This window comes from Moschus berezovskii, chromosome 1 (genome assembly GCF_049115385.1).
Source record: "Moschus berezovskii isolate FMDL1 chromosome 1, NW_MosBer_1.0, whole genome shotgun sequence".
NCBI lineage: Eukaryota > Metazoa > Chordata > Mammalia > Artiodactyla > Moschidae > Moschus > Moschus berezovskii.
The window spans coordinates 89,269,770-89,286,888 of NC_142460.1; the positions used below are offsets into that span (position 1 = coordinate 89,269,770).

General features: G+C 51.0%; 1 protein-coding gene and 1 long non-coding RNA gene across 2 annotated transcripts in view; one reads left to right on the forward strand and one right to left on the reverse strand.

Annotated features, from left to right (window-relative positions):
- Positions 1-17,119, reverse strand: part of ADCY5 (adenylate cyclase 5) — a 154,832-nt gene that overhangs the window by 12,708 nt on the left and 125,005 nt on the right. The window contains exons 13-17 of the mRNA XM_055395631.2: positions 9,436-9,552; positions 8,848-9,012; positions 5,498-5,673; positions 3,436-3,465; positions 2,267-2,399 (exon numbers count right to left, since the gene is read on the reverse strand). Of these exons, the coding sequence (XP_055251606.1) occupies positions 2,267-2,399; positions 3,436-3,465; positions 5,498-5,673; positions 8,848-9,012; positions 9,436-9,552 (621 nt within the window). The remainder of the gene's footprint in view (positions 1-2,266; positions 2,400-3,435; positions 3,466-5,497; positions 5,674-8,847; positions 9,013-9,435; positions 9,553-17,119) is intronic.
- Positions 7,306-16,736, forward strand: LOC129536658 (uncharacterized). The gene is made up of 4 exons (XR_008681855.2): positions 7,306-7,383; positions 8,534-8,619; positions 9,666-9,848; positions 16,599-16,736. It is a non-coding gene; the product is annotated as an uncharacterized LOC129536658 (long non-coding RNA).

Here is a 17,119-nt window from a genome sequence, read left to right on the forward strand (position 1 = left end):
CAGCCAAATAAATTAATTAATTAAAAAAAAAGCAAATGCAGAAGGAATGACAGACATAGGTCATCACACCTGGCAGGCAGGAGTCAGTGATGGATGCTGAGACTGCTGGGTGAGGTTTGCTGAGAATCAGAATATTGGTGTAATGCCAGAGTATCTTTCCACAAAATGCTAATAGGGTACAAAAGGGAAGATGGGGACCTGACAGTGGAGAAATCTGGCAGATGCCCACTTGAGAGGGTGATCAAGGTTAACGTCGCCAGGGGTGGGACAGGCCAACACAGAGGAATCTTCAAGGTGATGTTCTGAGAAGTGGCTAGTGAGTGTCACTTCCACGGTTTTCCTCCCGGAAGGCGGGGCCCGAGTCTGGACACAGGAAACATCAAGGGCCCCAGACTGAGGGTTACAGAACAAGGACCTCTTTAAGACTGACAAACTGAGAGGCAAAAGCAAGAAACTTAATGACTAAATGCACAGGGTACCTTGGAGGGGGTCCTGGGCCAGAACTGGGACAGGTGACCAAACACGAACGGTTCTGTGAGTGAATGTACTGTGGGTGGACAGTGTTGATTTCCTGTCTGGGGGTTTGCACGGAAACAATGCAGAGAGTGTCCTTGCTTTGGGGAGGTAGACACTGGGGAACTGAGGGGGTGGATTAGGGCATCGTGTCAGAAAAGAGAGGGTGATGGAGCAAATGCGGAAAAATGGCTGGGGAATCTGATGAAGGGACTGGTGGGGTTCTTTGAACTTTTCTGTAAGTTCAAAATAATTTTTTACAATTTTTCCCATAAAAGCAGATGAAACCTGGTGGGAGCCTCCGTTTGACCCTGTACCCTCACGAGATGGACAGGGTCCGGGGGTGGGGGTGAAGGGGTAGTCAGTCAGGAAGCGGAGTGGCAGGCTCCCCCTCCTGGCCTCCCTTTCTCGGGGTCTTTGCAATACAACCAAATCACACAGCAGCAACCTCCTTGGGAGGGGCTTCCAGAGGGCTCATGCGGGGAGGTGGTGGGTGAGAGCAGAGGAATGAAGGGAAACTGGCTTCAGGCTCCACAGTGTCTGGTCAGCCCCCAGGGGAGAGCTGGGGGCCTCCCGGGAGCTTCCCCAAGAAGAGGGGCGTGAACCAGCGGGGAGGAGGCTGGGAGGCCGCTCCCTGAGAAGAGAAGATGCAGCCTCACAGTGTGTACCCCTGAGGTCCCTCCCAACCCAGGGCTTAGTAGGGGTGTTCTGCAGGAAAACATGCTTCCCCAGCCTCTGGCATTCCCACCGGAGACCTCAGTGGGGACCTCAGCAAGACCTCACACAAAACTCCCAATAGCAGGGGCAGCTAGATGCCTCCACTTTTGCTCAGCAGCCACAGAAAATCAAGGCTTCCTGCCCTGGCCCAAAGACTTGAATCTCGACAGTACTAGGAAGCTGAGGATGGAGGAAGCCTAAGCAAGCTACAGATGAGCTGGAGAAGCAGTCTGCACACAGGAGTCAGGCCAGAGGAGGCAAAGAGGCCAAGCGAAGCTGTGCCTTACAAGCGGCTGGGCGGGAACAGCAGGTCTGAGCCCTACCCCTACTCCTATCTAAACCCAGGCTTTCTCACAGGTCCTGGGCACCCTCTCCTGCACCTTTTGAGGTGGTCCAGCAGGTAGTAAGGGGACACACAGGGGCTGCCACTAGCACCTGGAGCATACTGTGCATGGCCCAGCATCACCCCCTCCTCCAGCTGGACACAGCATGCAAGGCACAGAGTCTGGACAGCAGAGTGCTGGTTGGATTTCAGCTCCACCAGGGCACCCAGCACCCAGCACTTCTGCCCCTGCCTGGGCCACTGCTTATCAAGGCCAGGGCATAGCCACCTGGCCAGACTTCCTGTCAATGATCTTTGATGCCCCTTCCAGCTGTCTTCCCCTGGAGGAGGCTTCAAGTCCAGGTCTGGTCACATCGTGCCCTGCTCAGATGCCTCTGGTGCCAGCTCCGGCACTCGGGCCTCTGAGGCCCCAGAACTGCACACCACTTGCTCCCCTCCTCTCCTCCTGCCTGTCCATCAGGGTCCCAGCTCTGGGCACTGTTGAGGGTGGGTTTGCCTGGAGCTCTGCAGTTTTGCCTCTTGGCCCCAGAGAGCAGGGGGCAGACTCACCGGGACACAGGGCACCAGGCAATTGGGACGAGGCCTGAGCAGGACACCTCGTTGGTGAAGAACCCAGGCCCAGCCCAGCCCAGAAAGTGCCCAGAGGCCTGGGTACCTCCTCCCGCACCCCCGCCGCAGCCCCTGGCCACCCACCTGAAGTTTCCAGAGGAAGTCGAGGCGGGCGGTGGACTCCACCTGCTGGGCGTGCAGGTACAGGGCCAGCACGAAGACGGAGATGATGATGGGTGTCACCACCTTCAGCGCCACCTTGGTCGGATGCTCAGGGCTGCAGACAGGAGGCAGAAGCCCCACGCTTCATGCCGGGCTCCGAGAGCCGCTCAGGCCTGTTTGTCTTCCTCCCACTTCAGCTCCCCCCACCTCAGCCTCCTGCTCTAACTTTGCCTGAGGTGTGCGTCTTCCTGGTGGACAGCCCTGTCACAGCCCCCTGCTTGCCCTGCAGCCCAGCAGCCATTACTCCTCCCCTGAGGCTCACTCCCCTGCGTCACTGGGGTGCTTCCCTCTGGTTACAACAGGAAATGAACTGGGCCATCTTACAAGGCAATGTATCAGCCCAGGTCTCTCTCAGTTGACAAGACAGGGGTTGTAACAAGGGCCATACTGTCTCTGGGAAGCCTTGGGTAAATCTCTTAACCTCTCTGAATCTTAGTTTCCTAATCTGTAGAATGGGATAACAATACCTGCATTTCAAGATTGTGGCAAGAATTACAGATACTGTATGCAAACTCCTGCATAGTATCTGAGAAACAGTAGGAACTCCAAAACTGGTAGCAATTATTATCTGATTGTATTTCTGTTAACACTGCTAATACTCCTAATAAAAAAACAGCTGTCCCAAACCCTTCTCCTGTCCCAGCAAAGAGCCCAAACCTTGAAGGCTGCATACTCCCTGCGCAGCAGCAGCCCAGAGGCAAGACCTAACCAACCAACCCTGCAGGCCTGGCCTCTGCTCCTCCCCTCTGGGAGCAGAAGGGGCACGTGTTCTCCTGTGCCTGGGGTCTCATGTTCACCCCCGGGGAGAGCTGGAGGCCTGTGCAATGGCTTCCGAGGCCTGATATCTTGGTCCCGAGTCTGTAAGTCATCTTGGGGTGATGGAGATAGTAAAAGAATGGTACCTACCCAGGGAGGCCCCACTGGTACTTAGAGAGGGAAGGGCCTCCTCCTTCCTTCATCACCCACCTTGCCACCAAGGCCCCCTCCCACCTGTGCACCGCTGCTTTCTCTGCTGGGCTGGTGGCCTGAGCTGGTGGCCTCTGGCAGGCAGGGATCGTATCAGGGGATTCAGACAAAGAGCTTCAACTCACCACTGGGAGGTCCCGTTGTTGTTGAAGTCTCTGTGAACAGGAGTTGGAGAGGGCTGTTCAGAGCTGCTCCCAGCCTCAGAGCCGCCAGGCTTCTCTGCCGCCCCAGCCCCTCCACACCCTTTACACCCAGCTCTGCGTCCCCATGCCTTATATTTCTGCCCCCACAACTGTGGCTCCTCTGCCATCCCCCCAGCGTCCCTCTCCCCAATCCAAGGACACTTTCAGGATAGGAGGCTTGCAGAAAGCCTGGCCCCTATTAGCATCTGGTCACCAGGACCACAAATCACCCAGTCCTTTCCTGGGACGCTACCTGAGCAGCAGCCTGTCCCCTCTCCCACCCCAGCCCGTTGCTGCCACCCAAAGGAGAAACACTATGTGGCTACTGAGCTTAAAATGTGGCTAGTACAGGTTGAGATGTGCTATCAGTGTAAAATAGATACCAGGTTTGGAAGAATTAGTGTGGGAAGATATCAAATACTTCATTAATAATTAAAAACTGACTGCATATGAAAATAATATTCTGAATATATTGGTTAAACAGATATATTATTAAAATTAATTGCATGTTTTGCTTTTTAATATAGCTACTAGAAAATGTAAAATTACATCTGTGGCTTGCATGATTTTTCTAGTAAACAGTGCCGCCCTAGAGCCATGCCAGGGTTTCTCAACCCAGAAAGGACCTCTACTCTCTGGGTGGGGCTACTTTAGCAGGAGGAGGGGAGAGGCTGTAGGGGAGGGGCAGGGCAGGAGAGAAAGACAGAGTCCCGCTCTTGCCCCATCCTTGGGTAGAAGGGTCGATTTCCTCCTTCTCCCATCCCCACAGGACTGCAACCTGCACTGCTTCCCACGCTATAGTCTCCCTGTCATCTGCCCACAGCCCCGCACGGCCACTAGAAGTTCTTCCTTGCATCTGTCTTAGATCCTTCACTACATGTTCATTTTCTCAGGTGACACTCTCTGCACAAGAAGGTAAGATCATTTCTGACACTGGAGTTATGGCCGATGTTATCCATGACTGTACCTCCACTGCCAAGCTTGGTGCCTGGAACAGGGTAGGCTCTCCGTAAATATTTTTGAGTGACTGGGTAGATGGATGAATGAATCCCTTCCTCTAACTCAGAAAAAGCACAGTTTGCTGCATTTTCTTAAGGGACGCAGACCTGTCAGCTCACATGTTTTGCACTTCCTGATATGCGTGTTGGGGGTGGGGGCAGAGACGGTAATGGGAAGAAAAGGGTACTATGTATCAGGCACTTTACACACACGTTACTACTATAGGTATTATTATTTCCACTCTACTGGGAAAAAATAATGGAGATTCAGGAAAAATAGCCAAATGTGTGTCTGAAGCTGAGATTCAAACTCAATTCAACCCCAAATCAGAGCTCTTTCCCCTCACAGAGCCACCTCCCTGGGAAATCTGACATCTGTCACTATTCGACCAGGCTGACTGCCAGCTAGAATGCCCGGGGCACAATCCTCATTCATGCCACCTCTTGGCTGTGGGACTTAACTGCTCACCCTCATAGTCAGGAGCCTTTGAGCAGTGCACAAACTACCCAACTGTCCAGGGAGGCCCTGTCTACTTTGCTGGGTTGCCGTAAGGATGAAAGGGATAAAGTATGTCCAGGTGTCTGGCTTAAGGCAGGACAAATGCCCACAAACAATGAGGCTGTTCCTTTGTTCCCACACACCTTGCTTTCCAGCTCTGTTGAACCTTGACCCCTCTGGGCCTGAGGTTGCAAGGGCAGTGAGGTGAAAAAGCTCATCAAAGGCTGCCTGGGACAGATGAGGAACAAATCACTGAAGCCTGAAGTCAGGACTGCGTAAGAGACTGGAGGCAGAAGGACAGGGGACCTAGTAGCCCTGAGGCCACCCTCATCACTGGGAGAGGGCGGGGGGAAAGAAAAAAGACACTGTGCTGTTTTTGCCTAGGTGGTCAGAGCTGGGAGCAAAAGGACACTCCTCTGGAAGCCCCCTGCGGCCCCAGCCTTCCGTTTTTCCTGTCTCTCTGCAATGCTCCAGACCCCATTTGGGGTCCCAGGCGGGTGCCACCTACATGGCGTTGGCCGTGACCAGTAGGTCGGCATTGTCAAAGAGCGTGACACCGGGCACCTCAACGACGAGCACGTAGATGAGCTCGATGGCCAGCATGAGCACCAGCTTCCCGATGCAGCTGATCTGCAGGAACACGGAGCAGGCCAGCAGGCTGAGCAGCACGCTGTAGGTGAAGTACTGCGGAGAGAGGGCGGAAGCTTTAGCGCCCGGGCCCCGCCCTCCTCGGGCCCCGCCCCCTCAGCCTCGCTCCAGTCTGAGTTGATCTCAGGTGAAAACGGGTCTGGGAATGTTTCTGCTGATGCAAACTTACATTGGGATGTGAATGGCCCTGGGTAGAAACCAGGAGCTGGGGCTGGCAGGATAAATACCACCAGTTCCAGCAGTGGGGCCCAATGGTTAGAGCAGGGCTTCCAGCTCAGGCAAAGTTGAGTTTCAGCCCTGATTCATTATGGACTGTTTGTGTGACTTTGGCCAATTATTCAACCTCTCTAAGCTTGTTAAAAGTGAAAGTCGCTCATGTCTGGCTCTTTGCGACCCCATGGACTATACAGTCAGACCAAAATACTGGAGTAGGTAGCCTTTTCCTTCTCCAGGGGATCTTCCCTACCTAGGGATCGAACCCAGGTCTCCTGCATTGCAGGCAGATTCCTTACTGTCTGAGCCAGCAGGGAAGCCCCTAAGCTCGTTTCCCTGCATGCAAAGCCTTTTCTCTCGTGGGCTTACTGTGATGATTAAAAATGATATGAAGCCCCCTGAAACAGTGTGTGGTGCCCTCCATAACTATGAGAGTGCAGGCTCCAGCCCTGGATCTGCAACTTTAAATTCAAAGTCCTGAAAACTGAAAGTGTTTTCGTAACTGATGTGGTGGCAACATCTGAACTGCCTTATTTGGAGGTCAAACTGATCTACTGAGCGATGAGAAGTATCACCTTTGTCCTGCTTCCTGTGACTACTCATACATTTTGCTGCAGAAATATTACTGCATTTCATTATCAGGTGCTGCCCAGATTGCACCGAGGTGCGAGGTAACCTTTTAAATTCTGAAAAATTTTACAGTCCAAAACACATCTGATCTGAAAGGTTTCAGATGGGGGACTGTGCCTCTCCCTGTACTTTGGGGGGAATCCCTTCCGGTCTCAGAGCCTCCATTTCAGAGCCTTGGACAATTGTCCGAGGGGCCAAACCAGGCCATCTCAGAGGTCAATTTCTGTTCTGCTGTTCCCTGATATTAATCCAAGACAGTCAGCATCTATTATTTTGCTCTTTCTTTTAAATTTAGCATCACTGTTTCTGCGCCAGGCAAAGCGACTCACTGCTGCCTCTGCCTTGGGATGGAGGCCAAGTATTGGTGGCTGGAAGTGAGGGTAGCCCCTGGTGACTGGAAGAGGGAGGGACCAGCTTCAACTCACCAGCAGGAAAGGGGCAGAGGAAGGAGTAGGGAGGGCACACCCAGACACATCAGCCTCAAGGATAATAATTCTGTTCTCGGGGGATGGGGAGGGGAGCAAAGCACCAGCCTGGAGGCCCATTCAGACCCTGGGCCCAGACAAGGCCAAAGCTTAATACTGAGGTCCATCCAGGTCTCTGAGGAGTTGCTGAATTGCTGAATCAGAACAACACTTGTGGGGTGGGGTCAGCCTGAGGGGTCTACAGCTGGTGAGGCCTTGGATCTGAGAGCCCGAAACAGGTCAGGCTGGTGACAGCTGAAGGTTGTGATCAACCATCTCCCACAAACGAGGAACCAGAACAGGCCCTTAGATCACTTTGTTCCCCTGCTCTCCCATGAAGCAGCCACCAAGGGACACGTGCAAGACCAAAAACAGCCTCGGCTTCCAGCCAACAGCCCTCAGGCAGCATCTCCTAGAGGCTGTCGGCCAGATGTGAGAGGTAAGAGAGGTGGAGAGCCAAGGGCAGGTGCTGGAGCATGGCTTCCAGGGCAGAGTGAGCGCATGGTGGGGCCCAGAGACAGGCAGTCTGGGTGACACTGGTGCCGGGGAGCCCTATTCTCACTGAGTCTCCCTTACCCCGTCCATATAGGAGAGGTGGATCAGTCCCCTTCCCTGGGACAGGTAAGGAGGCCAGCACTGTGACAGTCCCCGGGGGCCCTCACGGCCATCTTGGAGGCTTCTTATGAGTCATGGGCCATTTGGGAGCTGGAAAAAAGCATGGGCTTTCTCACCAGAAAAGAGCAAAAACTGCCATCATCTTAGATTTCATGGGCACCCTGGTAGGGAGTCGGGTTGTGGGAGTGACCAGTTCTGGGAGATGATGCGCTGGGCTGGAAGCCTGATCCTGCTGCTCTCTGCAGAATGGCTCCCTGAGGAAGCCCAGCAGGGTGGCACAGCACTCAGCATACCATGCTGCTCTCTAAGGGTTCTCAACACCTTATTTTTAAATCCAATGATCTGTAGGTACATGATTTCATTTTGGGGTGACAAAAGTGCTGTATGATTCTATTATAATGATGGCTGCACAAGCTTTGAATACACGAAGTGTTTTAGTCACTCATTTGTGTCCGACTCTTTGAGACCCCGTGGACTGTAGCCCACCAGGCTCCACAGTTCATGGAATTCTCCAGGCAAGAAAACTGGAGTGGGTTGACATTCCCTTCTCCAGGGGATCTTCCCAACCCAGGGATTGAACCCAGGTCTACTTGCATTGCAGGAGGATTCTTAACCGTTTGAGCCACCAGGGAAGCTCTAGTGAGTTAGTAGGAGAACCCAACCCAGCAATACACTAAAGCTACTGAACTATACTTTGAATGGGTGAGCCGGGTGGTAGCAGTGGTTTGGGATATAGTTCCTTTTGCTCCCCTCCGCTCTCTGACCTATAGCAAAGGGGTCAGGCAGGCCACCCAGGGCAGCATGGGGGTATGCTGCTGAGGCTGAGGGTCCAGAAATAGCTCTGCCTTCAGGTTAAGAGCAAAAATTCTGAAGTCTGGTGACCTGGGTGGGAGCTCTGGCTCTGCCACTTGCTAACCGTGTGACCTTAAGCATGTTATTTAACCTCTCTGTGCCTCAATTTCATCTGTTTAAAGGAGCTGATAATACCATCTTTGTCACGGGGTTGCCCTGAGGACCAAATGAGTAAATGTGAAGTTCTTAGCCCTGTGTCTGCCACATGGTAAGCACCCTATAAGCAATAGCTATGCTATTATTGTTGTTAATATTATACAGGGAGGTTGACCTTGCTTACTGGTGTCTGGCACATAGAGTGAGACAGACTTCGGGGGAAGGAGGTTTCTGGAATGGCAGAGAGCCTGAGGGCCCCTGACTGTCCGTCAGAGTAGTTGAGGGTGGAGAGGGCTGGTGGCGGGTCCCCATCTGCATCCTGCCCCACCCTGCCCAGTACCTCGGGGAAGTTGCAGTTGGGCCAGGAGCTGCCGCAGAAGCCCTGCTCATCACCCAGACTGTAGTTGACGGCCGACTCCACCACATGGCATGCGTTGACCTGACTGGCACTGATGTTGTGCTCATCCCCCAGGCAGCCAAACAGGTCCTTGGAGTTGCACGTGAACTGGGGAGGAGGAGAGACTCAGCCCATGGGGGCCAGGCCGGGGCAGCCCATCTCCACAGGCAGCACGTGCCCATGCCCCCTGGTTTTGGGTGCAGTCTGACCCTGACCAGGGCAGGGGATGAGCGTGGAAGAGGCCGAGGAACAGGCAACACTTGCCCAACTACCCAGGGCAGGGCTCATAAACCTCTCTTGGGGGTATACTTCCACGAGGCTTTCTGGTCCTCTGTCCAAGAGAGTGAGGACTAAAGGCTGTGTGAGAGGATTTAGGAGCTAAATCTGATCCCAGGCCTGAGGTGAGACCCAAATAAGAATTTCCAGGGAGGGAGAACCCCAGGGCCTGGGGGAAGTCTCCTCCCAGCCCATGCTTGTGGGGTTCAGAGCTCCAATGGGCTGGGGAGGTACTGGGGAGGTGGAGCCACCCACCATGTTGACAAACGCCGCCAGGAACACGAGGGTGATGGTGAACACCCCCACCAGGGTGCTGTTCATCTTGGACCGCACGATCTTCCTGGAGAGGGTCTGCAGCGGGGCTGGGAAGAGCTGTCCCGGGGGCAGAGGGAGGGAGAGAGAGAGAGGAAACAATTCAGTGGACTCCACATACCGCCACAGAGGAGGCAGTGGAGGCTCTCCCCATCTTTGTCTGTCGCCGGCAGAACCCCGAAAGCTTTCCTGACCCCCCTCCCTGTGTGTGAGCCTCCAACCTCTGCTCCCAGGCCAACAACAGATTCTGCAGGGGGCCGCGAGAAGTCCACCCGAGGAGCTCACGGGTGAGAGAGGATGGGCGAAAACAAAGATGCTGCCTTCACCCCAACATGGAAGCAGAGGAAAAAGCCCAGGTACCCACTGTGTGAACGCTGGGCCCCATATAGTTACATTCAGGGAGTGGCAGGAGGCAGCAGTGAAAGAGTCATGGAGGGCCCAGAACTTCCCGAGGAGGGTCAGAGGGTTTCTGGGACCAAGCAGGGAGCTGTGGATCTAAGGGCTCAGGGAGAGCCTGGTATCTGGAGGAAGGGGATGGGCATGTGTAAAGCGGCAGAACAACCCACGAGCAGAGGGTGGCGCCCATCACATGAATCGAGTTTTTTCAGCAGGACACCCATGGGTCTGCCATTTCGCTCACCTAACCCTCCCTATATTTCCTTCAACTACACACACTGTACGTCCACTCAAAGACCCAATGCAATTAATTTGGTAATTAAATGGTTGGGTCTACCAAGTCTGATACAACTGGCCTTGGCCACCACGTCCTCTTCATCTCCTAAGCAACCCAAAGAAGTTGGCAGACCCAGAAAAGCAAAGTGGTGGACCTGTTTCTCTCACCCCACCCACCTTAATCCTCCTGGTAGGCTGATTTTCAAGCATGCCAGGTGTCCCATGGAAACCCCTACAGGCAGAGGAAGCTGGTGGAAAAGCACCCAGAGGCCTGGGTTCTGGGCGTGGCTTTTCCTGGGCGACCCTGAGCATGCCTGCACACTCTGACTGAGCGTGCCGGATGCAAGGCTTAGCCGCCACCGTTACGGAGAGTAACACAGGCAGCTACGTAGGCGAGGGCACACAGTGTGACCATGAGATGACTGCTCGCTCCCGGTGTGGAGACGGCTGGCTCACGTGCTACAGTGTTTAAGGCCAGCAAATGCCAGGCCCTTGGTCCAGTGTTCCTCAGCTGTGACCCAAACTCAATACATGTGGTTCCACATGGGCCCATCAGGTTGCCCCCACGGGACTTTGGCAAACCAAAACAAATATGCTGATGCTTGTAGTGCCTGACAAGCCACAAGTAGTAAAGTCTCTTGTCCCTGACCCAGGAGTCTGGTGACTTCTGCTAGCATCTGTGAAAGAACAACAAGTGTAAAACTAAATCTCAGACCCTTCACATTTCTTGACACCAAGAAAGTGCCCTGCCTACCCCTGAGTCTTGGGCTTTGGGCTAAGTATGCATGTAGGGAAGCTGTATATCTTTTCCACTCCAAATCTCCCTCTGCCTTACCAACAAGTCCATTTCCTATTCAGCAGAGGGAAAGAAGGGACCACATAGAAGAACTGTAGCAGGGACGGAGGCTTGCAACCCACTTGGGCTGTAGGCTGAGTGGTGACAACCTTGAACTTCATGTGCCAAGCAGGGGTGCCTCTCGGCTGTGTTCATGGAGCATTGAGTCTGTGGCATTTTGGCATTTTTTTCTGAGAAAACACTTCTTTGGAGGGTAATCTGAACTCTGACTGAACCCACTCTTTTGTACTCTTAGGTACATACCCAAGAGAACTGAAAACATAAGTCCATATAAAACTTCATATGCAAATGTTTAGAGCAACATTAATAGCCTGAAAGTGGAAACTACCCAGATGTCCATCAACTGACGAAGGAATAAACCAAATGTAGTAAATCTACATGATGGAATATTATTTGGTCACAGATGAAGGAATGAAATGCTGTTTTATGGTACAAGATGAACAAACCTTGAGATATGTTAAGTGAAAGAAGTCAGTTTCAAAAGGCCACACACTGTATTATACCATTTACACAAAATGCCCAGAACAGGCAAATTCATAGAAACAGGAAATAGATTTGAGGTTGCTAGCAGATGAGAGGAACAGGGAATGTGGAGTGACTGCTAATAGGTGTAGGGTTTCTTTGGGGGATGATGACAATGTTCTGGAATTAGTGGTGATAGTTGCAGAATTTTGTGAATATGCTAGAAGCTACTGAATTATAATTTTATGACCTTTATACAGGAGAATTTTTCAGTATGTGAATTATATCTCAAAAAAGTGCTTATTTAAAAAATTCCTGCTCAGCCTCTTACTGTGTGATCCTGGGAAAGTCATTAAGATCTTAGAGTCCCATTTTCCTTATTGGTAAACAGGGAATATCTACTTTCCTGGGTAGTGGATATTCTAGGGTGGTCATGAAGACCCAGTGAAATGATGCATTTTAAAGCGCTTTGAAAGCTGTTAAATTCAGTAGAAAATTTAGTTAATATTTGCATTTTAAAGAGCTATGTTGCCAATAAGAACAAAAGTCCTTGTTTCTCATTAAAGGAATTTTTGGTTTCACAGCTGTAGAAAGTGTTTTGGCAGTAGCATGAGGCACTTACTCTGAAACGGTATGACAGATGGTTTCTAATCTTTGCCTGCTTAAAATTTTGCCATTTCATCCTCCCATCCCCCGTGTTGCTTAAACCATTTCAGTTCTGATCACCCTATCCATCAATGAATGGCTTCTTTCATCACCAATGCAATAACTGATTTAGGCAAGTTATTACCAGATGCTAAAGCCTTTATAGAAGGTGGTTTTGTTGTTGTTTAGTTGCTAAGTCATGTCTGACTCTTTTGTGACCTCATGGACTGTAGCCTGCCAGGATCCTCTGTCCATGGGATTTCCCAAGCATGAATACTGGAGTGGTTGCCATTTCCTTCTCCAGGGTATCTTCCTGACCCAGGGATCAGACCCACGTCTCCTGCATTGCAGGCAAGTTCTTTACCACTAACCTGCCAGGGAAGCCCATAGCAGGTGGTGGTGGTTGCTGCTCAATCTCTAAGTCGTGTCCGACCCTCCCTCTGTCCTTCAGTATCTCCTGGAGTTTGCTCAAATTCATGTCCAGAAGGTGGTTGGGGAACACTGCGCACAAAGGCTTCCTGGTGAACCTGGGACCAGGAGCCCCACAGGGGCCACCCAGAGGCCAAGAGAGGAACTGCAGGCTAGTAAACAAAATTCAACCAGGAATAAACTTGTAACAGCTAAAGAATGATTACCTGAATGCATTGCCTTGTTACAAACCAATTTTCCTTGTCACCATTTCAAAAGATCTTCTCTTAACTTTAAATCTCAGCAGGAACCCAGGAATTGCTGCTTTTTTGAAGTCTGCAGAAGATTTGACATCCTGGCCTGGCAAAGGTTTATGGAATATCTCATCTCCTGTAATAAAAAGTTCCCCTGTATATTGACACGAAATCCTACCTGTACTAACCCTGGTGTAAACAATAAGATTCTTCACCTGGAGTAGAATCTCCTCGTGGGGCTTCCCTACAGCTGCAAACAGATCCTGGAGGGCATTTGTCTGGCAGAATGATTGTATCTGTGCAAACCAATTGCTTAATGCCTGTTCACCAGCAGAGCTCAGGGAAAGAATCAATTAAAAAAAATTTCCCATCCAGTACATTCCCAATCTGATTAATTCAAATCAATTCAACTTGAAAAATGGGAATGGCGACACAATTAATAAACCGTGACTGAGTGAGGGACAGCTTTGATCCTGGCCTCTCTGAAAGTCTCCAGGCAAATCAATGACCTCCCTGGGATCCTGGTTCCCTTACTGTGATGTGGGGCCAGGGTATCCAGGAATGAAATCTGGATGCAATCTGACAGCAGAACATTTAAGAAAACAGACTTTCTGACAAGGAGCTAATAACAGAAGCTGTGGCTCCTGCTTCAGAAAAAAATTTTTAAAAGATATGAAAATTTCAGAACAAAGCAGGCAGTGACCAGGTGACACACTATTGCTCTCATCACCTGGCCTTTCAGGGGTCAATTGTACATATTAACAAAGACAGCGTCCTAGAGGGGAAGGGTTGTGGGCTCTGGAGTCAAGAACCATCTGGGTTTAAAACCCAGCTATCCCATTTCCTGACTTCCCTGATGGCACAATGGTAAAGAATCTGTCTGCCAATGTAGGAGATGTGGGTTCAATCACTGGGTCAGGAAGATATACTGGAGAAGGAAATGGCAGCCCATTCCAGTATTCTTGCCTGGAGAATCCCAAGGAAAGGACAGAGGAGCCTGGCAGGCTACAATCCATGAGGTTGCAAAGAGTTGGACATGACTTAGCAACTAAACACCACCAACAACCCCAATTCCTAGCTCTGGGATCTAGGGGAAGCTGTCTAACCACTCGGAGCCTCATTCTTCTCATCTGCAAAGTGAATATAATAAAAGCTGCCTTCAAGGTTTGGGAAAGGTCAGGCAAGGTGGCACAGCTGGGCTCTGGACCCAAGACAGCCGGACTGAAAAGCCACGGGAGGAACCTAAGTTCCTCTTCCTGGCATGAAGAGTTCTCCACCCCTAGATGACCTGTGCCCGGCAGCAGAACACCCTCTTCTAGTAGACAGAGTGTGAGCCCAAGCATCTGGAAACGTGTGTGAGATTCTGCAGTGGTCACAGGACAGAGGTACTGGGAGGCGAGAGGTACTGGTGGTGGAGTAAGACCTTACTTTAGAAGCTGTGGGCAGGACTCAGGATGGAGTGGTAGGAAGGAGAGCTGGCAAGGTGGGACTTGGCTACATTCAGGCTTCAGGGAGAGGGACAGGGGGCTTTTTGGTGACTGCACAGGGCAGACAAGGGCCTGTAGGAAGCTCTGGTCAGATATGCCTTCTGGGCCTATCTGTACCCAACTCCCAAACTGCAGGAAAGCAGAGTTTGGCCTTCTGAGAGAGAACATTCTGAGGAGCCACAGGAGAGACAGGGGACCCTGATCAAGTGTAGGAACAGGAGAGAGGCACACTCTTCTACCCACTTGGGTGGTGGCACTGGCAAAAGTGCCAGTGCTGTCGGGGCAGGCCTCGGCCCCTTCACTGCATGATGACGGGACAGAAGGACAGGGAGATGGATGGACCAGGCAGAGTCGGCCAAAAAGGGAAGGGGCTGCACTCAGGAGATATAACAGGCTTGCGCCCCTGGAGGGGACCCAGCAGAGGCCGGCCTGGGTCTCGCAGGGTTATTGCAAAGGGGTTCCAGGCTCAGGTGGTTGTCTGGACTGCCTCACTGTTTGGGAACCTTCCAATCTGAGATTCTCTGAGTCTGTGGACCACGTGTGATGCAAAGAGGGATTTAGCATGGTTTTCTCTGAGCAGCACCAACGCCAAGGGGAGAAAGGACTAGAGCATCTGGGTGTCCACACAGCCTTCTAGGAGCCTCACCAGAAAGAGGCGCCCAGGGGACGTGCCTCAGGACAAGGTGCCCCAGGCAGAGATGCTGCAGAGGGCAGCCAGACCAGGACTTTGGGACAAGAGGAAGGTCAAGGCTCCAAATTAGTCTTGCTGAGAAATCTAGGTGTGTGTGTGATCTGGACCAAGCCGTGTCAGGAAGAGATCACACAGGCCCGAGATGAAAACACACTCGGAGCCCTTGATGAGCAGCACATTTCGGAAAAACCTTCCAATAGAAAGGACCTGGGAATTGCTCCCAGACAGATGGCTAAGAAGACTATGTCAACTGACTCAGACTATACTTTCTACATGTTTCTCTCTTCAAAAAGAATAAAATATGGATGATTTAAGAAATCGTCCAAGTCCAAGCTGTTTCGGGGAAATGGAAAAGTAAATGAAACAGAGAAAGAGACCATGTCTTACAGAACTGCCTGGCTTTGGATCTGAGGAGCCCATTGCGGGCGGGGCTGATTTAGGAACTGCTGTATCTCATCGGAACGCCACTAGCCATGACATCTGAGAAACCGTGGGAATCAGATGAAAAATGTCTGAGTTCTGGCAAATCTTTTCACAGAGAAAAACAGAATGACACTGAAGATTCCAGTTCAATCAGCTTCATGGCAATACCTGAGAAGCTGATATAATCAACTTTCAGTCAGTCAGGCTGCAGGCAGTGTGGGGGAGAAGGGAGGGCCAACCCGCCCTGCTGCAGAGACACCAAAGGGGAGCCTTAACCCCCTTGATATCTTACCGTGCAGTTCATGCACAACGCAAAGAGGAAAGATTAACTGGAAGAGGAGTTCATACTACAGACAATGGCTCAGGTTGAGGTCTACTTTACAGAAAGTGGATAAATGCTGAGAAGATGGATTATCAGAGGCTTGTGAGAGATAGATGCAGCCAGGACCCCACGATGGGTATTAGAGTCTATTTGCCTCTTGGCCGAGATCAGTAGGTTTCAGGCTTGATAAGTCACAGAGTACTTTTTTTTCTAAGCACACTCTTTATAGAAACTCTACATCTGCAAGATGGAAGAAGCAGGCTTCCCGGGTGGAAGGGTGTGGGGAGGTGGAGATGGGGGATGTAAGTGTTCCAACTACCCTCCGCCCACCAACCCATCCCCCCAGGAAAACTGAGGCCTCAGAGCAGTCAGAAAATCCCCGAGCTGGATGGAGGAATTGATTGCAAGCTGATTGAATGTGACATTGATTACAAAATAGGTAGGTTCAATAAAACACAAGGAGGCAGGGAAGATTTTTATAAATAATCTCCAACAGTGGCAAAAAGAATTCACTAGACCAGAGAACTAACTCAACGTGGCAGTGCAGGTGGGGAAATGGGTCTGTCCCCCGTCCCTCCCCAGACCCCACCTCTCCCCCGCCTCCCCCACCAGCATATACACACTCAAAACAAGGAACACAAACCAAATGAATTCAGTGTAGCTCAGGTTTACCACAGCAGCTAACAGAAAAGAGATAAATCTAGGTTCCAGTTTAAAAATTGTGAACAAAACTTTGATTCTGATTTGAATAGGCTCATTAAGTTCCTCAAATGAACAATGACTTTGCCTCAGTTTATAACTTAAAAAAAGGAAAGATTCTTTTTTGAGCATTTAGCAAAAGAATGTTTAAGAGGCCCTTTTAGCTACGGTATGCTTTTTTTTTAAGGTTGTCTTGGACTGCAAGGAGATCCAACCAGTCCATCCTAAAGGAAGTCAGTCGTGAATATTCATTGGAAGGACTGATGTTGAAGCTGAAACTCCAATACTTTGGCCACCTGATGCAAAGAGCTGACTCATTTGAAAAGACCCTGAGGCTGGGAAAGATTGGAGGCGGGAGGAGAAGGGGACGACAGAGGATGAGATGGTTGGATGGCATCACTGACTCAATGGACATGAGTTTGAGTAAACTACGGGAGTTGGTGATGGACAGGGAGGCCTGCCGTGCTGCAGTCCATGGGGTCGCAAAGTCAGACACGACTGAGTGACTGAATTGAACTGAACTGATTGTGATGAAATATATATAAAATAAAATTTGCCAGTTTAATCATTTTTAAGTGTCCATGTCAGTGGCATGAATTACCTGCACTATGCTGTGAAGCCAGTACTTCTATTTCCCAAACCCTTTCATCACTCCAAACAGAAAGTCTGAACCCAGTAAACAGTAACTCTTCGTGCTCCCTCTTCCAG